At 39.8% G+C, this 23,136-nt stretch overlaps 2 protein-coding genes and 1 long non-coding RNA gene across 4 annotated transcripts; all 3 read left to right on the top strand.

The window, feature by feature from the left end:
* Positions 1 to 9,150: 9,150 nt before the first annotated feature.
* Positions 9,151 to 12,894, top strand: LOC134195257 (thrombospondin-4-B-like). Its single transcript, XM_062664264.1, has 16 exons — positions 9,151 to 9,328; positions 9,393 to 9,604; positions 9,661 to 9,746; positions 9,814 to 9,909; positions 9,971 to 10,120; positions 10,929 to 11,101; positions 11,161 to 11,235; positions 11,300 to 11,397; positions 11,461 to 11,604; positions 11,667 to 11,747; positions 11,814 to 11,915; positions 11,973 to 12,067; positions 12,133 to 12,200; positions 12,262 to 12,333; positions 12,400 to 12,585; positions 12,648 to 12,894. Exons 1-16 carry the CDS (start codon positions 9,200 to 9,202, stop codon positions 12,690 to 12,692), a joined length of 1,812 nt encoding a protein of 603 aa, XP_062520248.1. The 5' UTR covers positions 9,151 to 9,199; the 3' UTR covers positions 12,693 to 12,894.
* LOC134194919 (uncharacterized) lies at positions 10,817 to 11,239 on the top strand. The gene is made up of 3 exons (XR_009972262.1): positions 10,817 to 10,867; positions 10,929 to 11,101; positions 11,161 to 11,239. It is a non-coding gene; the product is annotated as an uncharacterized LOC134194919 (long non-coding RNA).
* Positions 12,895 to 14,919: 2,025 nt separating the features above from the next.
* Positions 14,920 to 15,989, top strand: LOC134195269 (uncharacterized). 2 transcript variants are annotated; one of them, XM_062664280.1, is made up of 8 exons: positions 14,920 to 14,999; positions 15,105 to 15,189; positions 15,249 to 15,299; positions 15,374 to 15,420; positions 15,487 to 15,551; positions 15,619 to 15,711; positions 15,795 to 15,861; positions 15,939 to 15,989. In XM_062664280.1, the coding sequence occupies exons 3-8, from the start codon at positions 15,287 to 15,289 to the stop codon at positions 15,975 to 15,977; spliced, it is 324 nt and encodes a 107-aa protein (XP_062520264.1). In that variant the 5' UTR covers positions 14,920 to 14,999; positions 15,105 to 15,189; positions 15,249 to 15,286; the 3' UTR covers positions 15,978 to 15,989. The 2 variants fall into 2 exon arrangements, with proteins under 2 accessions (XP_062520264.1, XP_062520263.1); XM_062664279.1 differs by lacking the exon at positions 14,920 to 14,999 and having other exon boundaries at positions 15,037 to 15,189.
* Positions 15,990 to 23,136: the final 7,147 nt, after the last annotated feature.

The raw sequence follows: 23,136 nt of genomic DNA, 5'->3' as shown, positions 1-23,136 counted from the left end.
ATGACAAGCTTTGTAATTTTGGAATATCATGTACTAGTCTACGTAGCTGCACTGTGATATTCATGTAAATATCTAGAGATAGAAGAAAACGAATGGGTCTGTAGACGATAGGTAGCGACGATGGTGCTTACAGTCTTGCTTTTTAATCCCTACCCAGCGAGGAGGATGTGGGAAAACCCCAGTTTCCCGTAGCCAGACCACGTCACTTTCGCGGCTGTGAAGGGTCTGGATACGCGAGACTAGGAACTCCATTGACGTCGTTCTGGTCGTCATTACCACAATAGCTAGAGAGGTGCGAACGGTGCATGGTGCACATGGAAACGCACACAGATTCGCTAGTCTTTATAGATACGAAGAGTGATCCTCTCATGCGGTTGTGTGCATTTCGCCCATGGCAGGTTTCGAACCGCGCCTGCATTTTGTGTGCTAGTACGTGCCTGTATATTAGGCGATGATTGCATGTTCGCTGTCATGTATTCCATGATTATTGATAGCTTACACGATCATGCACATGGATAATGTTTTACCTCACCGAATGCAGTGCAACCGGAGAACGACGACACAAAGAGTTCCCCGAAATCTTTCCGCCGGAAGTATTAGGAAGGGGGAGGGGCTGACGCTTGACGGGGAAAATAACGTTGTTTGAGATGACGGGAGCAACGCCTAGGAGCCGCAATGTTACATTCAAATTAATTAACTATTCTGCGTGCCACTTCTTTGAATTGTTCATATTGTCGACGACATTCGCTGCACATGTCATGGTTGCTTCTAATTGCACACTCGGTCACATCCTTGTGTGTTCTATTTCTCTGTTGCCGTGCGTGTTTTAAGTTTCTCTCCCTACCAGGCAGCAAGCTACTTGCTTGTCTTCAGATACGCCAAGACAGCTTGACAATCTTTCCGCAACATAGCATCACAGCTTTTCCTCATATGTATGTAATAAAAATTAGTTTTTAGTTTATATATATATATATATATATATATAACTATGTCGCTAGATAAAATAGTTCTAATAATTTTGTTATATATAGGCACTACTTCTGTGGCAAAGTGTTCACGAAAAATCGAAGTCGACGAGTGTTTCAATAATCCGGAATCGTTCTATTGGCCATACGACTTCCACAACTTGCTCACTCAAGATGCAGTAGAGGAGACACTTCCGTGTGCAGATAAAACTACCAGCAAATGGAACGCTCCGACTGTCGAGTTTAACGGATCAACTTTCTTCACCGTGAAACGATCTCATTATCCTGATTTAGACGGCTGCAGTTTTGCTCTGTTTGCAGTATTCAAACAGAGAAGGAAAGATCTGGGTACTATACTTTTCAAAAGTGTCAACGATGTTTCACAGATAGAATACGCTTTAAGATTAAAATCAGGAAAGTTTCAAAGAGTTCGTGTAGACTACTCAGTGATTGGGTCGCGTACTCAAGAAGCTCTGTTCGAACAAGAAGAAAACACAAAAATTGATGACGATATGTGGCACACTGTGCTGGCAGTGTTTGACTTTGGAAAGAAGACATTGAAAACATATTTTGATGGAAAGATTATTGGTTCGCAGGTTGCCTTGGAGAATATCAACTTTCGACATACGAAGGTATACTACACAGACACAGACACAGACACAGACACAGACACAGACACAGACACACAAACACACACACACACACACACACACACACACACACACACACACACACACACACACACGCACACACACACACGTAAGCACGCAAACACACCTGAAATCACATAAAGACAATGGAAGAAACTTATCACATAAAGCCAGACTCATTAATTAATCAATTAACTAATTAATCATTAGTATTCCATATTTTCTACGTTTAGGAAGGAACTGTACTTATTGGAACGCGAAATATGCACACAGACGTTCGAAAGACCAAGTTCCACGAAGATTCTATCTTTCGCGGACACTTAGCTACAGTTGGTGTGTTCTTCGGACAACTAAACGAAACGGATGCTGGTCGAATTCACAAAAAAGCGACAGTAGAGCTCATTGCAACCACGAAGTGCTCCATTCTTTGTGACGATACTATTTCTCCGTCTGGGTATGGCAAAAAAATTAAAGTAAAGCGTTATATGACAATCAGATCAAATTCAATGTTATTCTAGATGTAAGGAAGGATGCAAGTGTGTCAATAAAAAGTGCCTTTGCCCAACAGTTTCTGGCATTTGTCAAGCAACAGGAGATGCTCATTTCAGATTATTTGACGGCATGGCATACGACTTCAAAGGCAGGTGTGAGTACGTACTAGCTCAAGATATCGAAGGCGACTTCGAAATTCGAGTGCAAAAAGAGCCTTGTGGTAAAGGAACGACGACATGCGTAGCAGCTGTATCTATCACTACCTCACAAACGGACTCTAATATTGTACTTCGAGGGTCGACTATTCAGGTTGACGGAAATGTCTTAGATGTTCTTCCTTACACCAGCCTATCATGCAGGTACAAAATATACAAGCAAGACGGAATCGTTCATGTCCGTCTTCGTGGTCGTCTACCAGAAGATGACGTCGAGATCACGTGGAATAGAAAAGGTGTCGTGAAGGTGACCGTCTCACAGTTATATGTTGATCGCATTCGCGGTCTGTGTGGCAATTTCAACGGAAAGACGTCAGACGACTTGCTTAATCGCGACGGCAAAATCGAGACTTTTAATGTAGAACGATTCGGATCGAGCTGGGCAGTGCAAAGTGATAATCGCATACTCTTGTCTGCACGATCATCATGTCCTTTACCACCACCACGTCCTTCTCCATGTGAAACAATTCCAAGTCTCAGACGACAGGCAGAAGATTACTGCAACTTCATCACTAACACTTCTGGGCCATATGTCAACTGTCATGGCGTTATCAGTGCTATCGACTACTATCGTTTCTGTGTCCACGACTTTTGTGCCAACAATGGCATTAGCGATCTCGCTTGTCAATCCGTGCTAGCATACGAAGATATATGCCGCAGTCGAGATCGAGTGATTGGCACCGTCGTTGACGAGTGCGGAGTCTGTTTCGGAGACGGCTCGACGTGCGCCAACGTCGGAGCAGTATGTCAAGCGTACGGTGATCCCCACTATGTAACTTTCGACGGAGCGGCACATCATTTTCAGGTAATAGAAAACGTTTATGTAAAATATGTGCGCATGCGCCAGGGGTAAAAAAAGAGTAAAGGTATTTTTAAGTCCGGACAAGGGGACGACAATTGTAACGTAGGGCATGAGCTCACTGTTTTGCTGCAGTAAATTAACGTGCTAGTCGATGTTGTGATGTCTTTGCATGCTTTCAAGAAGTATCAAATAGCTATCGGAGGTCAACAATACCACTTTCCAGCATGTGTTCAGCCCAATTTAGGCTCTTCATTGGCACTGTACAAATTAGATTAAAAATGTAAAAAACGCTTTGTAACCTAACTTTGAAGACAAGGGTTTAGCACTTTAGTGCTTCTTCATTTTATTAGCTACATGGACGTATCTCATGGCGTTTTCAACGAGATTTTCAAATTATAGCCAATGTCACTGAATTAATAAAGAAATAGAAAATTAATGATTTATGGTTTGTACCAAATTGTTGCAAATATTTACATGCCTGTAGTTATCAAAATAATAGTTTAATATATTACACTTTCAACAACGAAAAGTCTTTATACTAAAAATGGTTATAAATAGACATTTAGATTTAAAGTAGAATAACCTATTAGCCATTTGTAGTTGTTTCTGGTTAAGTTCCGTTTATTATCGTTCGTAAACATTTTTGAGGATTATATAAATACGTTGTCTACAATAAAAATCATCTGAAAAAGTTGCAAATATGACAAAAGATAAAATTACTGGCGCCGACGTTAGCTCGCTGTGAACTCTTAGTCTCGACTGACTATATACGCTTACACTTGGACAAAGCAATTCCATGCTTTCCGTGAAAGCTAGAAACCATGGAGATACGGCCCTAACTAAAGAGTGACCGTTGCACTATTGAATTCGATTTTACTTTGCTTTGTGAAATGAAAGCGTTCTCTTTCTAGGGCAAGTGTGAGTACGTTCTTGCGAAGGATTGTACGGCATCAGACCAATTTCAAATCAACGTACTCAATGAGGTCCGCAATCAAGGCTCTGGGGTAACGTGGACGTCCGCTGTGGCTATTCGAATAGCAAGAGTGGGAACTATTGTTATGAAGCGCGACGGAGACACGACATTCAACGGTCTTGCTGTCGACGCTTATCCGTACCGAATACTAGCCGATGGATCTCGCATTACAAAAGTAGGGAGAAACAGTCGCCTTTTTCTTGCCAACTCTGGCGTTATCGTATCGTGGGATGGATCTCAATCTGTGCTATTGACCGTACCACGTCACTACTTCAACAAGACGTGCGGTTTATGTGGTCAGTATAACGGTAATCCCAATGACGACATGCAGGGAAGGGACGGTACCGTCTATCATGCGAGTCACCTTACCTATTCTTCTTCTCCAACTTCGACCAATGCGTACCACTCGTTTGGTCTTGGCTGGACGGCAATTGGCAGTGAGCGTATGATACTTACTGCTTCTGAAAAATGCGACGATTATAAAACGGCACCAGAAAATCCTTGCGTCGGAAAATCTTTTACAGACGCCAAAGATAAGTGCTCTTTCATTAAAGATCCGAACGGGCCGTACGCAGACTGTCACAAGTATCGAGATCCTGAGGAAGCGTTCCAGTCGTGTGTATATGACGTATGTGGCAGTAACGGCGTATCGAATGCATCTTGTGGAGTAATAAGCAGCTACGAATCTTTATGTCGAACGATGGGTGCCACTTCTATCGCATCTGTCGTTGATCAATGTGGAATTTGTTTCGGAGATGGCACTTCTTGCAGGGATGGAGCTACCTGCTCGGCCTGGGGTGATCCACATTATACAACATTTGACGGCATTCGTCATCATTTTCAAGGACACTGTGAATACGTATTCGTGCAAGATTGTCTGCGTAATGATTTTGCTGTACACGTCCAGAACGAACACAGACGAGGAAGGTATGACGTCACATGGACGAGAGCAGTAGCTGTGACGATAAAAAATAGCGGAGTTATTCAATTACTACGAGGAAACAAGGTAATAATAAACTCTCGTAAAGTGAAATCGTTTCCTCATCGTTTGCCTGGAGACGGAACAATCGTTCGTCGGACTGTAGCCGGAGTGGAAGTGCATATAGCTGCAAGTGATGTGGTGGTGACATTTGATGGCAAACACAGGATAGCAGTGAGAGTACCAAAGTCGTACCTTAACAGAACGTGTGGCTTGTGCGGTATCTACGACAACGATCAAGCGAATGACATGTCTCTGAGAGACGGCAGTGTTGTCGTTCCGAGTAATCCAGATATTTCTTACTCTCCCGTCTCGCAATCTGCATATTACAAGCTTGGAGTAAGCTGGCAGGTGGAAGGCAATGATCGATTGTTGCTTCCTTCCAATTATCTCTGCAAACACTCGGAACCAGAACCACCTAGATGCAATAAAGCTAATCAATCTAAAGCTGAGGAGTATTGTGCAGAAATCAAGTCTCCAAGGTATTCCCTATGTCATTCTATTGTAGATCCACAAGTTTACTTCAAGTCTTGCGTCTTTGACATTTGTGGCTGTAATGGAGATACCGGTTGTGGTTGCGATTCTATTAAAGAGTATGAAAACATGTGTCGTGATCGTGGTGTCACTGGCTTCTCATCTGTAGTCGATGAATGTGGCGTCTGTTATGGAAACGGTTCGTCTTGTGAAGACGCTACCTGCTACGTGTACGGAGATCCTCACTATAGAACGTTTGACGATAGTCTTTACCATTTTCAAGGACATTGTGAGTACGTCCTTACTGAAGACTGTCAACATGAAGATTTTCAAATTACAGAGCAAAACGAACATCGACACGGAAACAAGCTCGTCACATATGTGCGATCTGTAGCCATCAAGATACCCAAAGTAGCCATCATCAAACTTCTCTTGAATAAAGTTACGGTTGTTAACAATGTGCAGTTGACAGAAAATCAACTGCCGTTTACCATTGGAGTCGATGGGACTGTTATAGAAAGAACACGAGATGAGACCGATGTGTGGATTAAAGTAACGTTGTCCAGTTCTCGAGTCAGAGTTTTCTGGAACGGAAAGAACAAAGTCAAAATTGTAGCACCCAACCATTATAAGCATCGTCTTTGTGGTCTATGTGGAACGTTTGATGGTAACAAATCAAATGACTTGACATTACGAAATGGTACAGTACTGCAACCGACCGGTCTAACACACACTAGCAATGATTTCGCTTCAATCGAAGAGTATCATCAGTTTGGTGTGGATTGGACCATTTCCAAAGCAAACAGACTGCTGATACCACAAAATGAATCGTGTGAAGATGGACCTCAACCTCCAAATCCTTGTAATGTCGCTGTCAGAGACGAAGCACATAGCTACTGCAAGGTAATTAAAGACAGAAGAAGATACGGAGTTTGCCACGAATTCGTAAATGCCAACGAGTATTACTCGACTTGCATGTATGACACTTGTTCGTGCCTCAGCGACGGCAAAGATTCGTGTTATTGCACTTCGGTGGATGCATTTGAACAAGCCTGTCGTAAAGTGGGAGTTACTAATTTCAACGCCGTGGTTGATGAATGTGGGGAGTGCTATGGTAACGGCTCTTGCGTACCTAGCGGACCATCCTGTGCAGCGTCGATCGGTCATGTGAACACTTTTGAAAATGATTCACTTGATATTCAAGGAAATTGTGAGTATGCACTCTTGCAAGATTGCGAGAAAGACGAATTCTCCGTACACTTTCTCAACAGAAATAGATATCAAACAAAGTTATCTCAAGAACAGGCACTATTAGCCATTCGTGTATCAGGAGGTTCCATTACCAAAGTGTGGAGAAATTCTACAGTCCAAGTGAACGGTCATACTCCCTATTCCTTTCCTTACAAGATCGACGGAGGCCTCGTGACCAGATCTGGTCTCGTTGTCAAAGTAATCATCGGAAGTTCTGACGTACAAGTCATTTGGGACGGACTCTCGGCGACAGTGAAAGTGGCCGTACCATTCAATTACTACAACCGAACACGAGGATTGTGCAGCAGTTTGAACGAAACTAACTTATATTGTAGAAATCGCAAAGTGAAGGAGGAAGAAAGATTGTTGTTGTCTCTTGAGGATACTTGCAGCCCCCCACCAAACTGCTCAAACTCTGCATTGAAGTCGACCTTGGACTACTGCAACGTCCTAACTCAAGACGGTCAACGATACGGTGCTTGTCATTCCGTTCTCGATCCAACTGAATACTACAACTTGTGTATCAAACAGATTTGCGATTGCAACGGCAATAGAAGTTGTGGTTGTTCTGCTATCAAGGCCTACGAATCCCAATGCAGAAATGTTGCAGGAAGCGACGTTCGTGTTGGTACAATTGTGGATGAATGTGGAGAATGTTATGGTGACGGCAGTAGCTGCAAGTACGCTAATTGTACGATATTTAGCACACCACTGGCGTCAATCACAAGAGCAAACCAGGAATATATAACATTCGATTGTCTCGTTCATCGATTCCAAGGCTCGTGTGAATATGTTTTGGCACGTGACTGTACTGGAGGTCTTTTTGATATTCACATCGAAAATACCTCTCCCTTCCCAAATGCAATCGGCTCTGTATGGACAAGAGCCGTCGCCATTCGTGCAGCTGAACTCGGAGTGATTAAAATGTTTGTCTCTCTTCACAAGCCAATAGTGTTTTTGAACGACGAACGTCTGTCTTGGCCATCAACCACATCAGCAATCGATGGTTCACAAATTCTCCTCTTTTCTGAAGGATTTGAAGAAAGAGTAGAAATTGTTTTGGCACGAACAAAAGTCAAAGTATTTGTGGTAAATCATTATCAAGTAGTTGTATCTGTTCCATCCAACTTTAGAAACAGAATGTGTGGATTGTGTGGCAACTACAACGGAAACTCAATGGACGATCTTACTTTGCCAAATGGAAAATTTCTAAAAGTCAGCAATGTCAAGGGCTCTACGTCTGCTCGTTCCGTTTGTAACTACCACATATTCGGTAAAAGCTGGGCTGCACTGAATCAAAGGAGACTCATCTTAGATCCTACAAACACATGCCGTGATCTTCAAGAGGTTCCATTCTGTGATCAAAATCCGGAAAACAAAAGACAAGTGGAGGAATTTTGTGACATTATTCTCCACCCGAAGGGACCGTTTGCCGAATGCCATTCTCATACCAGCCCACATACTGCGTACACACAATGCGTCCTGGATGGCTGTTTGCATAAAGGAAAGAGAGCATCTATTTGTCCATCCATTAGATCGTACCAAAAACAGTGTCAGAAATGTGACAAGCAATTATCTTTGATTGTCCCAGAATGCTCCCAAGGTAAAATCACGTTAAATAAATAAAACTGTTTCTTGAATAAAATCATTTTTGTCAACAGATCCATGTAACGAGCTCAAACCCTGCTTCCAGGATGTCAAGTGCTCGAACGATTTTACTGCCTCTCCACCATACAGATGCGACAAGTGTCTTACGGGTTATGTCGGAAACGGCAAAGAATGTCGTGACATCAACGAGGTATTTTGATTCGAACAAAAAACATGAAAGCATACTGTAAGGAATATCTGTTTCTTAGTGCGAAGAGAGCTCCGTGTGCTCAAGCCTCGTTCAATGCAACAACACAAGAGGCGGTTACTTCTGCCCAAGATGTCCCTTTGGATATTCTGGTGCCAGCGTGTCGGGAAGCGGATTAGAACACGCAGCAGTAAATAAACAGGTGCTTAGAGTGTTTTATCCTATTTTGTGAATATACAAATAATTACTAACGATCAAATTGATTTGGTTCATAGGTTTGCAAAGATATTGACGAGTGCCAACAAGACAACGGTGGCTGCGACCAACTAGTAAATTGTATCAACACTGAGGTACGCGCTTAGACACTTTGTAAACAGGCCTATACGTCAGCAGATGCTGTTGTGTTGTAGGGGTCATTCGAGTGTGGACCCTGTCCGGCTGGTTACACTGGCACAGGACGCAGCGGCTGCTTTCCCCTCGATTACTGTCTCTTACGTCTCGACGATTGCCACGAGCAATATGGAACGTGTCTGTTTACTGGACCGGGTCTGTTCGAATGCAAGGTGAAACCGTTCTCGAAAAATAAAGTTCCCAATAAGTAAAATGCTTACGAATTGTGTTCAGTGCAAGCGTGGTTACGCTGGCAATGGAGTTTCCTGTTTTTCGGATTCTGATCTGGATGGGATTCCAGACAACACTATACATGAATGCTCCGATTCGTTTTGCACAGCGGTATATACAAACCGATACGATACATTGATATAGACTCGACTCTTGCATGCGTCTGTCTCCGTAGGACAATTGTGTAGCTACACCAAACCCCAGACAAGAAGACGCAGACGGCGACGGAGTCGGCGATGCCTGCGACAACTGTCCAACAGATAGAAATGTACACCAAGTCGACTCAGACAACGACGGCTATGGTGACCGATGCGACAACTGCCCCAAGAAGGCAAACGTCGATCAAGCTGACAGTAACATGGATACGGTGGGAGATGCATGTGACAAGTGAGCGACTGCTGTTTATTTAAACTGTGCACGTATAACCTAGAATCTCTGTGAAGGGACGGAGACGGTATTCCACAACCCGAGGATAACTGCGATGATATTGCAAACAGTGATCAAGCTGACGACGACAAAGACGGCATCGGTTAATATTAACAAGCGAAATTTCCAATTCTAATAAAATTGTCTTGATATCATATATTTTTATAAAGGCAATGTTTGCGACGAAGACAAAGACAACGACGGCATTGAAGACGGCAGTGACAATTGTCCTATCATTTCAAATTCTGACCAAACCGATTCTGATGGTTAGTTGAAACACATTGTTGTCAACAGCAATGCATGCAAGTGACCGATTTTCTCCTCCAGGTAACGGAATAGGAGACATTTGTCAAAATTTGCGTGATTTCTGTCCCCCGAATGGGAAAGTGACGAAGACAGATTTCAACAAATTTCAGATTATAAATATCAACACCGTGGATAAAGTGGAAATTAATTGGACTGTAAACAACGAGGTATGTATATACAACTATATTTAATCGTTTTTATACTCCGCGGTCATCTATCATATGCTATACTATCACTGCATGCATGCATGCACCATGCAGGCTAGCAGGACTAGCCTGTCCCATAACTTACTTCACAACATTGTTTGTGCATTGCACTTGGCAAACAATTTGTAACGACAACTACACATTTAGAAAGATGACGCTAATAGAATTAACTACTACAATACCGACAACATTTGCTTACATTAAAATTATTATAAAAAAATAAATAAAAATTGAAACAGAAGAAATAAGAAATGGAAACAGTAAAAATAAAAAGTAGAAACAGAAAAAATGAAGAGTTGAAACAGAAAAAATATAAAAACCGAAACAACGTAAAACGTAGAAGCAGAAAAAATGAAAAATAAACAGAAACAATAAAAATAGAAACAGAAAAAATATTTAAAACTAGAAACAGCACAAATAAAGAATAATAAGAGAAAAATAAGAAAACAGAAAAATAGACAATGAAAAGAATAAAAACAGAAAATATGAAGAAATGAAACAGAAAAATAAAAATAAAAACAGAAAAAGCAAAAAATAGAAAATATAGGAGAAAAGTAGAAACAGGAAAATAAAAATCAATTATACATCTTTGTTCTATAGCTCTGCGTTTGAATGAGCGTGGATAAACAGGTTTGACTGAACATTTCAATTTTTTGTTTACAGGGAAAAGAACTAACGCAGACTGAAAACGGCTCCCCAGGCATAGTTATAAGTTAGTTCACCGCCCAATATGTTTATACTATTACTCTAAATTCTATTTCTCAATTAATAAGGTTACGAGAGTTTTGGTGCGGTTGACTACGAAGGGAGCGTCTTCGTTGACAAGAGCGACCAAGATAACGACATCATTGGCTTTGTGTTTGCCTACCAAAGGAAGGGGCGATTTTATGCGGCGTCTTGGAGACGGGGTGATCAAGATGGCGGCGTTGCTGGCCTTTCCATTCAGGTATGGTGTCGTTACGCTGTCAACTGTATCAGTCTATAGTAAAAATTTACAAATTTTAGAAAATTCTGTCTGAAGACAAAAGTGGAAGTAAATTGCAAAAAGCATTATGGCAAACGACTACGACAGAAAAACAGGTAACAACTGTGATTGCTAATATTTAATTTATACGTTAAAGGTAGCTTGGTTGTCACGTGACAGGTAAAGCTGCTATGGCACGATCCTGCTAAAACCCCGTGGCTGCACGGAGTCGAGTATAGGTGGAAGCTCAAACATAAACCAGCAATAGGTTTGATCAAGTAAGGAAATATAGTTTGTCTTTGCACAATCGGAGTCATCAAAATGTTAAATGAACCTTTCAGTGTCGAGTTCTATCGAGATTCTACTAGAGTGGTTAGCAGTGGAGATCTTTTTGATAAAGAATTCTCTGGTGGTCGTCTGGGCGTCTACTGCTTTTCTCAAAAGGACGTCACGTGGTCGAAATTGCAATACACCTGCACCTCTCAGTTTGTCAACTCATGTTACGTAATTAATGCTTTACAGTAAATGTATTATTACTCTTGATCAGGTTAGATTATGCTCTTCAATTTGATGGTGTCAATGATTATATTGACATGGGAAGAGCTCTACGTCTGCACGTTTACAAAAAGTAATTTTTCGTAATTTGTGTTACACATTCATAATTAACTTCTATCAATCTTATCCGGGTTTATAGGAGTTTTACTGTCAGCTTGTGGGTCAAACTACGAGCAGGAGACAAGATTATGCCAGTGATTTGCACTCACGACGATAAATTGTGTTTCTTCATCGACCAACGGTGAGACTATTGTAAATGGCATCCATTGGATTAGATAACACTGCAATTATTCTCTAGGAAGCTCAAAGCTACATTAAATGGACACACAGTTATTGGACAAAATCTCATTGTTGGTCAATGGGAACACATCGCAATGAGCTATGACGTTCCAAGTACACAACCATTTTATTAATCGTCGTTTTAAGTATTAATCTAGTGAATGTTTTCGTGACCGTAGGTAAAGTATTCAACTTGTATCGCAACGGACATCTTGTGGATACTGCTAGTCAAGTGTCTGCATACACAGTATGTAATACTATTAATCAATAAATCGACTGCACAAATCAATAATGTGTTACTCAACTAGGAATACTTTGGGAAAGTGTTGGTGGGAAAAGATAAATACGGCAAAAATGCTTTTGAAGGACAGATGGACCAGGTCTAGTTTCAACTACTACTTTCAAGCAGTTGGAATAGCTTACAAAATTTTATTTCAATCTTTCAGTTGCGTGTGTGGACTAAAGCTCTCAGTTTGGCAGAAATTAGAGACAGGGCTCTCTCGGTAAATTTGAACCAAGTCGACAGTGATCTACATGCTCATTATCCAATGGATACGGGATCAGGAAACAAACTGTATGATCAGACCGTCAATGATGTGAACGGAACACTGGTTGGAACGAAATGGGTTGAGGTAAAATGTGTAATATGTGCCAAAAACTCAATCGTAATTAAATTCATATTTTATGTTTCCAGAGTTCTCTTTCTCAGAAGATTAAAGAAAAGCGATTGAATGTTTAAATGTAACTTTCTATAACGTTAACGATTTAAAGAGAATTATAGGTTTTCGTCTGTTTTGTTTCTAATCGATGTTCAGGAAACGTCAGTCAAAGATGACTGCTCTATAGTTTGTTAATTATCAGGTGGACTGCTGTAGTAAAATGCACTTTAGCATGTCTTTGCTACCTATAGTACAATGTCAATGTTCAATATTTAAAAATTTAATACATTTCTATTCAATGTCCAATGTTTAAAGAGTCTATAAAATGGCAGCGACGAGAATAGTTAGTAACATTGTAATCAACAATGTACATTTTCTTGTACAAGACATTACATCTCAACTTGAGTCATCTACTACAGGATTTTCCAAGAATACTCTCTTCTGCAGTTCTACTGCAATATATTTTGCAAATGGTCCGGCCTCTAGCAACTCAAACACACACATTGTTCAAAGGTATAGCGATGCCGCACATTGTTCATCAAAGGTACAGAGATCCCGCCTGTATTTCTAAGTGCATGGTGCCAAATATCTGGCACAAAGACCACAGCGGTGCCAGCAGATGTTGATATCAAATAGCTTATCATTAGCAGCCTTAGTCCGAGGCTATATCAGCATAGTATATAATATTGTTAATATAATCTTGGGAAAGCAATGTATCAATTAGGGGAGCTATCATGCATGACTCATTATTGCAGCAAGGGCATTTACAGTTTCTCCCTTAATTAATTAATTAATCCTCTGTCACAATCTACTGTACTAGGAGCTAAGCAGTTCAAGTGTAAAGCCATCTTGCAGATTTCATTATATTCCCCATTTTGTAACAGAGACACAAAACTTGATAGGATCTTTTCTTCACTCGTGTTCATACAAATCAATCATGAATGTAGTCTGACTGTTGTCTCAGTAACTTGTCTTTATCATACTGTCCAGTACACCTATTTTCTGCAAAATAGCATTGAGGACTCTGCAAGCCTCGTAGCTCTAGGTTTCCCAGAATAATATAAGGAACGCCCATTTTCTCTTCAATCCCAGCAAATTTGAGCTCGGTGCCACAACCGCTACCATTGTCAAGGCAACGGCAACCCTGACAGTACGGTGGGTTCGTGACGTCGCCTATTGAGGTGGCGCTAACGCTGCACGGAGGAGCGAGGCAAGCGCCTGGTCCCGTATGGTCGAACTCACATGCACGACTAGACCAAGCTGTTTGACTTACTATCATCGTACAGATGGCAAATCGGCTGTTTGACAGGGACGCATTTGATGAAAAAGAAGCGAGGTCCTGTTCATCTTTTTACTAGGATTCTTTCGTTCGAATGGGACTGGGAAGAATCTTTCGTCCCAATGGGATTTTCATGTCTTTCGTCTTCGGTTGAGACGTTGAACTTTCTGAATGCAATACATACACATTTCGCTCACTTTTACACAGTCTGCAAAGTCTAGTCGTTTTCAGAAACGACGTAGAACGCCTATGAACCCAAGACAAGTTTGCCTTGGTAAAATTTTGACGTTAGGCGTTATCTGCTAAACCTAAAAATTGTCTGCGCTGTTATGGAAACCACCTAAATTGCTTTTGAGAGTCAGGAAAGCAAATCAAAGTTTGACGGCCCTGTCAACCAGACCGTACTCGCGCATCTCGACGCTTTGATTCGACGCTTATGATCATGTTCACGTCTTACGTCTGGCGATGCTGAAAATGCAATGGCACTACTTTTCACAATAGAAGCAACCCATTCAGTACTTTGAAACAGCTCTGGATCGGTCGGAAATGTCGAAATCCCGTTCAGACGAATTCGTTCGAATGGGATTTTGCTATCTAGCGTGATCTTTTGCGCGCAAAACACGACATAACGTTAGACACTAAACGTATAAAATCACGAAAGTGTTGTCACGATGGTCATTGAAAGTTGTGGACGTCAGGAAAAATCAAAGCGAATTTTTCCTGTCCTTGTCGAACAGACCGTACTCGCGCCCTATGTCGACCATTCGGTATCAGGGAGACTGAGTGCTCAGTGGTATACTACGTACAAAGAATAAAGACACACTTAACCTACATAGCTAAAGAGTGAATGAAACAAGTATAAAAACACTTTGAGAAAGTGATTTGTGTTGATTTTTTAGCTAAATGTTTTCATTATGAGCTTCTTGCCATTCCAGTTTACTTAACCAATCATTGGATAGAAGTTGTAAGCCATAAATGTATTTGTTTACTAAGTATTGTGTTTATTTGTATTTCTTCAATGAATTAAGATTATAGATATATTTCATCAAGCCTTTCTTGTCTTTGACTCGCTTGGAAAGAAGCACGAACAAGTTGTTTTTGACTTGAAGTAAAGTGATTTAGTTTTCCTATAGCTACTTACAATTGTGTGCGTGCTGGAGTATAGAGTCGACGAAGTCACTTAATTTTAACAACGTTTTTTTGTATTTAACAGACTGTGGATTACGGATGTGTACCGTTTAGTCAATGGATTGACTATAGATGTAACCGACTCGTCGTTGATATACCCAATACCTCAAGTAAAATTGGATGTATTAGTACTATCGTAGTTAAGCAGAAGAAATTTTCATGCATCTAGAATTACCCGCAACAAACCGATCCATTTAATTGTGGAATATGCACTTGTGTGGTAAGTCTGCATAAACTCGTCTACTAATTCCAAAAGTAAAACATATAAAATGTATACAGTATACTTGTTGTTAGAAAACATGCTTTCAGCAGCTGTGGACAATCCTCGTGTAGCCAACAACGTATGACAGATTTGGAGTGGTATAAACATTAACTGAGTCCATTACGTCGACTTCATTAATTTTTAGATCAATCCCAATGACATGAAGACGTGGATATTGCATCGAATTGTTTTTACAGGGGCCGTTGAAAGGTACGCGTACAATTTATAGATCTAACAAAATACAATTTACTGATACAATACATGTACTGTATCCAAGAGAGAACAGAAAGATGAACTATTTGAAAACGACCATGATGAGGATTCACATTCTAGTGATTGCATTACAGGGACAGAAACAACAATTCATCAAGTAATCGATTTAATTGAGAAATGCACGGTTTGAAAGAGACGATTTTTAACTGTTACTAAATTGTAATATTTGTATGATTTTAGAAATCAGATACGAAAAGTAAACGTTATTCACCAGACGAACACCTTACAGCTAATGACTCTTTTAACGGTATCAACACTGCAAAAAATTCAGATACACACTGTATTTATTTGGACATATGATTATCACTAATCTGCTTATGCAAGGTATCGTTCAAGCCAGGAAAAAGTACCCTTTTCTATTGAAGGCACAACAGATTCCGACAGATCAAGGTATAAGAGCGTGTTCTACAAGTAGCATATTTGAGCACTAAAATGTGTATTATTGTTTATCAGCAGCTATTCTCCAAAGGTTCATACATTGTGTATTGTGTTTCTGTGTTCCATATTTGATCAGAAACGTTTCTTGTTGTTGTTAAACAAAAATCAAAAAAAGGAAACTGATAAAACGTGATTATGATATTAGATCGTCTGCAAAACGGAAAAGAGAACAGTTAAATTTTTTCCTGTGCATCATATTCTAAGCATGCCTAACCCAATTCGTCTCTGTAAACATTATGCAGCAATCTCGCATATATCTATATTAATGTCGAATGTTTTGTATTCACGGTCTTTTTTATTTCATACCTAGAAAATAAACAATTCGAGTGATGAATTGAATCATCTGAAGGTATCATGCTGTAGCCTGGCTCTTTTTTGCTTCAAATACATGTTCATGTTTCTACAGTTATCGAATGTACTGTTGATGAAATAGACGGGACATTGCAATACCTGGAACAAAACGGGTATATTAGAGCATTGCTGAATGCATGTCCTGTCCGGAACTCCCGAAAATCTTGAAGATGGCTCAGTTTTCACGACATGGAAAAAGAAATCCAAGAAGCAGAACACCTTCTGGTAGGAGCCAAGTTTCCAAAGGCTATTCAAACTAAGGTCAAAATTGTTCTGAAAACTTGGTATTTTCAAAACAAAGTGCAGCCGTGCAAGAGCCATGAAATCGATGACTTTATGCAGTGGATGGGAGAAACAGGGGACTAGAGATACGAGAACAAATCCATGCACGCTATTTACCACATACTGACTTATCATCATCGCGTAGATGGGTTACTGACGAATTTGATATAAAAAATTGAAATGAACAAAAAATAAGTATTTTATGCTTAGACGGTTTCAGATAAGTAAAACGTGCTGTTTTAAAAGTTTTAAATTAATTTCAGTTTTATCTCTAGATAAGAAAGAATAGTAAATATATTTACATCAATTCGTATTTCTCTTCCAAATAGTGCTTTGGATGTGCGTTTCTGAACTTATATTTACAGCAATCTAAAGTCGATCATAGCCTAACTATTTAGATTGTAAACTATAACTAAAGAACGTCTGCTAGTACAAGTAGAGAAAGTGATCAGATGCATGGGTCTACTAGGTAGTGTTTGGTATGTACACTTATTTCGTTCAAGCCATCATCATCTCCTACATCACCTTTCTAATTCCATACCAGAGTAGTGCCACACTTGACTTCAGCGTATATATGAAAGTCGAAATGCACACAACTGCTGCAAATGACGAAAGCGTAAAAAGAGTGTGACGCACGAAATGAGCAATGAACAATCTATAAGTTAACTAATTAAAAGTACACGCTCATCCCTAGAAACCGATTATTTTCTCAAAGTGTTTTATACTTGTTTCATTCACTCTTTAGCTATGTAGGTTAAGTGTGTCTTTATTCTTCGTACGTAGTATACCGCTGAGCACTCAGCCTCCCTGATACCGAATGGTCGACATAGGGCGCGAGTACGGTCTGTTCGACAAGGACAGGGAAAATTCGCTTTGATTTTTCCTGATGTCCACAACTTTCAATGACCATCGTGACAACACTTTCGTGATTTTATACGTTTAGTGTCTAACGTTATGTCGTGTTTTGCGCGCAAAAGATCACGCTAGATAGCAAAATCCCATTCGAACGAATTCGTCTGAACGGGATTTCGACATTTCCGACCGATCCAGAGCTGTTTCAAAGTACTGAATGGGTTGCTTCTATTGTGAAAAGTAGTGCCATTACATTTTCAGCATCGCCAGACGTAAGACGTGAACATGAAAGCGTCGAATCAAAGCGTCGAGATGCGCGAGTACGGTCTGGTTGACAGGGCCGTCAAACTTTGATTTGCTTTCCTGACTCTCAAAAGCAATTTAGGTGGTTTCCATAACAGCGCAGACAATTTTTAGGTTTAGCAGATAACGCCTAACGTCAAAATTTTACCAAGGCAAACTTGTCTTGGGTTCATAGGCGTTCTACGTCGTTTCTGAAAACGACTAGACTTTGCAGACTGTGTAAAAGTAAGCGAAATGTGTATGTATTGCATTCAGAAAGTTCAACGTCTCAACCAAAGACGAAAGACATGAAAATCCCATTGGGACAAAAGATTCTTCCCAGTCCCATTCGAACGAAAGAATCCTAGTAAAAAGATGAACAGGACCTCCAACTGACGTGAGTCGGTTCGTTCTCACTCCCTAACCTCCTAAGTACGCGCCTGATCTACAACACATAAATTTTTATAAAATCATTAGTATGTAGTAGGCTACACATTGAGTGTTATAGAAAGAAATTACCTTGACGTCATAATGTGAAGTAAAAGACTTAATTAAATATAACCCATATAAGCCAACGCAAAGTCTCCATCCTATAGTTGGATTGAAAATCGACCGTCTACTATAAAATAGATTTTTAATGATTTATTTTGATAATTCCTAGGATCATTCAAATATATTTAGCGACCCTTTTGCCTAAGCACTATTTGTCACTATGAATTTTTGAATCTACCATTACATTCTTTAATCTCAGCAATTAGTAAAAACAAAGTCTCTCAGTAATCTGGAAGTAGAAAGTTAATATTGAAGATATATCAGCCACAACGCGAATGGAACAAAATTAATATTTCAAGAAACTGCAACACAGATAATTACTTTGCTGCATTTATGTGAATTAACGTTTGAGACCACGTTTTAAGGTTTGAACTTGAGTTTGAGCTGCCTCGAATTTCAGCCCAATTGACGTTACTGAGTACATCAATTGTATCAAGACAGTTGCATCACGTTTAGAGCTCAACCCAATTGAACCCTCCCATATTAGCGGTCGGTCTTGATGTTTTGCAAGCTAAACTAACAATGTCAATCTATATAGCTGTCATGTAGACTAAAATGCTTTTATATAGCAGTGTGAACATGAAGCAAGATAGATCGAGTGTATAGACGTGACCTCAAACTCAATCATTTATCTTCAACATTTTATGATGGCAGTCTTATCTTGAGACAGCAAAGTCCACCCTTTTTGCCATTTTCTTCCTTTTTACTTCCGGACGGCGGGGGAGGGTTTGGTGTGACCGCAATCAAAACTGTGTCTAGAGTGAGGCTAGATTTCAATGGTCCTAGAAAATCATTAGACTCGTGCCCAGTCCTCGGTTGCTACACCACGTGCGCTAGCTGTCACGTGTGTATAGGTCCGTGTGGTTTCACACACGTGTTGTTGGATGGACCTATACACACCTGACAGCTAGCGCACGTGGTGTAGCAAGCTAGCGCGGAGGAGGACTGAGTAGGAGTCTAGGAAATCATCACAAAAACTAGACGGTCGACTTTCATTCAACTAGACAATGGAGACTTTGCGTTGCTTTATTTGGGTTAATTAAGTATTTTACTTCACATTATGACATCACGATTTCTTTCTAGCTAAGCAACCCTCCTTCTAAGCACTTGTTTTTTCATTATGAATTTTCAATCTAATACAACATTACATGCATGGCCAGCTCAACAATGGTAGGTGGAATTAAATGACAGTATATGAACGTCATGTAGCTGCAACATTCTCTAAATCCTACGCCAACAATTAGAATATCTTTGAAGTGACGACGTCCAAAGAGAGCGTAGAAATACCTGCACGGTTAGACTCTTATCCGGGATTTTGTGTTGTGTCCGCACAATCTGGGAGTTAGTGCTGGACGCGCGGTTCTGTTTGTGTCAATGGTTGCTATTAATTTCTATGGTGATAGGGCAATTGTGGCCATAGGCTTAATATTTATGGCTCCAGACCAAAAAGAAAAGTAGCTAATTAATTATTATGTATTAGTTGTCAAATTGAAAACAAAGTTTTTGAAAGCTTTAGACTGTTATCGTTGATAAATATTATGCACTTACGGATCCTGGGTGCATAAGTATACTAGATTGCAACAAAAGATAATTACTTGTTCAAAGTTGGTACAAAACTAGTTCGTTTAGACAGTTGATACCACAGCATGCTCATTTGATGAAGCTGTTAATGTGCATGCAGTACTGTACGTGTTTCAATTTCAGTCTGTAGAAAACTTTGCACACTTGCAACTAGAATGAGCTTCCAAGTCTTGCTTCACGCTTTTCAATGGCACAGAGTGTGGTTTCAACTTTCATACTGTTAGTTTAACTAGTATGTACTAGACACAGCCTACAGTTTGTCAATTGCCACAGATAGCATTGAATACAACAGAAGATCATTGTTTGAGGTAAGCTCCAGTGTGTAGCATCTACTAGATGCATACAGTAGTTTACTTCAGTTTAGTGTTGTGGGATGTTGGTACAACATATTTTTGTTATTGACAGTCTTCGTATGCTGTAGTTGTATTTTAGTTATTCTGTATTCCTACAGCAACCGTGAACACGACTTTTAAAAACGTTACCACTTTTAATATCAATGATTTTATATTAACATCAACAGTTGTGGTCCCAAAGTGCCACTTGATGTCTCGTTATGAAGTTTGACCAGCAACACTGGCATGAAATTTTCAGGCAATAAAAGGACAAATCAGCTAATATATCTACATATCAAGATCATCATCATCATGCAATCAGCAAGCATGAGTCCTATGTATATAGTCAGTCTAAATTTGTTTTATTGAGTTTGATTTCAACTGAACCAATCATGGAAGGCGGGTGACGCCGCTGTTGACAAAAGAATTTGACAAAACTAGGCCAACATTGTGACCCCAAGGACGCACTTAAGGCTGCAACAGTTTTTCTAATTAATTGATATAGAATATGGTAATTTGTTAATTAAAGCTAAATGTGTAATAGAAGTAACAGATGTAGAGTACAGACAGAATAGCAAAGTACATCAGATTCTATATGAACTGGGCTTTCTCTGTTACAAACGAAATTTTGTGATAAATGACGTATCTTGATTAACTACTTAATCAGCTCTTCAAAAATGTCTGTTGGTCTCCTCTCAGAAGCAATTGAGTTATTTATCGACATTATTGCAGGTCGCTCATTTCCAAGAGTGTGACAATGTCGACAGTCGTGACCTGGTGGTACATGTTGTACGTGCCTGTACGTCAATTTTTTCATCAATTAATTATCTTATGAGCTACAATGTTATATATATATATATATATATATATATATATATATATATATATATATATATATATATATATATATCATTTGTGCTGAATTCATTGCAATAACCTGTTACAGTGTATATCTTATTACCAAAATTATTCTGTAAAAGGATCCATTATTAATTAAGTGACATTTCCAAAACAAAAGATTAGAGCTCTAAAACCTTTATTGTCAAATTGATAAATATTACATTATTAATTAATAATTATTTGTCTTTCATTTTTCTGAAGCAATAAATTTCTTCCTGGCCACAATTTGTCTCGTCACCATGGGAATGGCAACCCCATACTAGATGTCTGACTCAGCCATTGTCATCACGTGTAAACTAATTAATCGAGTAATCGCAACGTCTAGGATACAGTCTAGCCTAGACGCGACACACGCAATACACGCAACGCTGTTACGTATCTGCTACTTTGTCTACTCGCACTACCTCAATAGGGAAGCCGTGCGGAAGAGCAGCAGACCAACCGATGAACTAAAAGTGGGTGACGTAACGGGAAATGGGCGTGGCCTAACTAATTCGGAAGGTACGAATGCACGTTGTCCGACGTTGAGAAAAAGCACGTTGATCAAAAAACCAATGCAAACTGCACCACTTAGTAAAAAAAATTTTGTTTTCTCTAGAAACTAAGCTGGCAAATAGTCTAGTACATGCATGTGCGTGGTTGCGGTTTGTACGTCACGTGCGATGCTTCCGTTTCGACAAGCTTCCGCTCTGCGAGTGTTTCAGCGCAAACTGTGTAGTTGTATGAAGCAAGAACTCACGCTACACAGAACTCTCCTCTGTCATCTAGCTATTTAATCGATTTTTTAAACTCTAAATTTAATTTTTATGTACAACTAATGCAATTTTCTAGCTTATCTTTGAGCTGAAACATTGGCCGGCTCCTAGACTTTGATCGATAAAATGATTATTAGTTAATTAGTAAATATTCTATTATTGAACTACCTTTGCCAGACGCGGATGAGGAAACTTGACAGACGTGCTAGGAATAGACTACTGGGCAAGTGTAACTGCAAATCATCACTTCCGGCCGTCTACACCAAAATAGTGTGTAGGTTGTAGATGTGGTCAGTCGATGAGACAAAGGTACTATATAAGAGAGGGTAGAACAGGCAGTTTCAATCAAGAGCTGCAGTAGCGACGATAAAGACTTGTACAAGAGTTGTGACGGCAACTGTTCTGTTTTCGTTATTCAGAAAGTAAGTAGAGTGGCTGTACTTGCAATTATATATTATTTCAAGTCTCTTTGAGGTATAGCTCTTCTTCCTGTCTAGTTAATTAATCAAAGTAGACTATTGTCTAAACTTTGAATGTAATTGGTTGTCCATTATATTGTGCGTGATTTCCAAGCTATTATAAATCTAGTGACCAATTAGCTTGAATCGTGTTTCTAGGTCAATCATTGTAACCAGCAAGAAATTGGCCCACTTGCCCGCTGTCTTCACATATTGCAGTATTCTAATTGAACACATCGAGTCTAGTGCAGTTATCGTAAACTGACTGCAATGAGGTTGTCCATACTAATAATTAGTATTAGTAATAAATAAATTCGTTTAATATTTTATAGTCTAAACTTGCTAGTGGTGAAATATTTGAATTGTTGTATGCTTGGCTTTGCAACTGCAGTGACAATCGAAAATCTCTGAAAGAATACTGTCAGAAATTACTATTACTGATGCTGATCAGCGTAGCATCACTAGGTAAGTACATCAATTAGTCAGTGTTTGTGGTATGTATAATTTCATATGCATGACAAGCTTTGTAATTTTGGAATATCATGTACTAGTCTACGTAGGTGCACTGTGATATTCATGTAAATATCTAGAGATAGAAGAAAACGAATGGGTCTGTAGACGACAGGCAGCGACGATGGTGCTTACAGTCTTGCTTTTTTAATCCCTACCCAGCGGGGGGATATGGGAAAAACCTAGTTTCCCGTAGCCAGACCCGCGTCACTTTCGCGGCTGTGAAAGG

Source organism: Corticium candelabrum, chromosome 19 (assembly GCF_963422355.1).
Source record: "Corticium candelabrum chromosome 19, ooCorCand1.1, whole genome shotgun sequence".
Classification (NCBI taxonomy): domain Eukaryota; kingdom Metazoa; phylum Porifera; class Homoscleromorpha; order Homosclerophorida; family Plakinidae; genus Corticium; species Corticium candelabrum.
This window is presented reverse-complemented; position numbering and strand designations above follow the sequence as displayed.

Coding starts and splice junctions, on each gene's coding strand:
- LOC134195257 (XM_062664264.1), top strand. CDS start 9,200: ATGCTTACGAATTGTGTTCAGTGCAAGCGTGGTTACGCTGGCAATGGA. Junction 11,605..11,666: donor CAATACACCTGCACCTCTCA/GTTTGTCAACTC, acceptor ACTCTTGATCAG/GTTAGATTATGCTCTTCAAT. Junction 12,068..12,132: donor AATGAGCTATGACGTTCCAA/GTACACAACCAT, acceptor TCGTGACCGTAG/GTAAAGTATTCAACTTGTAT.
- LOC134195269 (XM_062664280.1), top strand. Junction 15,552..15,618: donor TTTACAGGGGCCGTTGAAAG/GTACGCGTACAA, acceptor ACTGTATCCAAG/AGAGAACAGAAAGATGAACT. Junction 15,712..15,794: donor CAGAAACAACAATTCATCAA/GTAATCGATTTA, acceptor GTATGATTTTAG/AAATCAGATACGAAAAGTAA.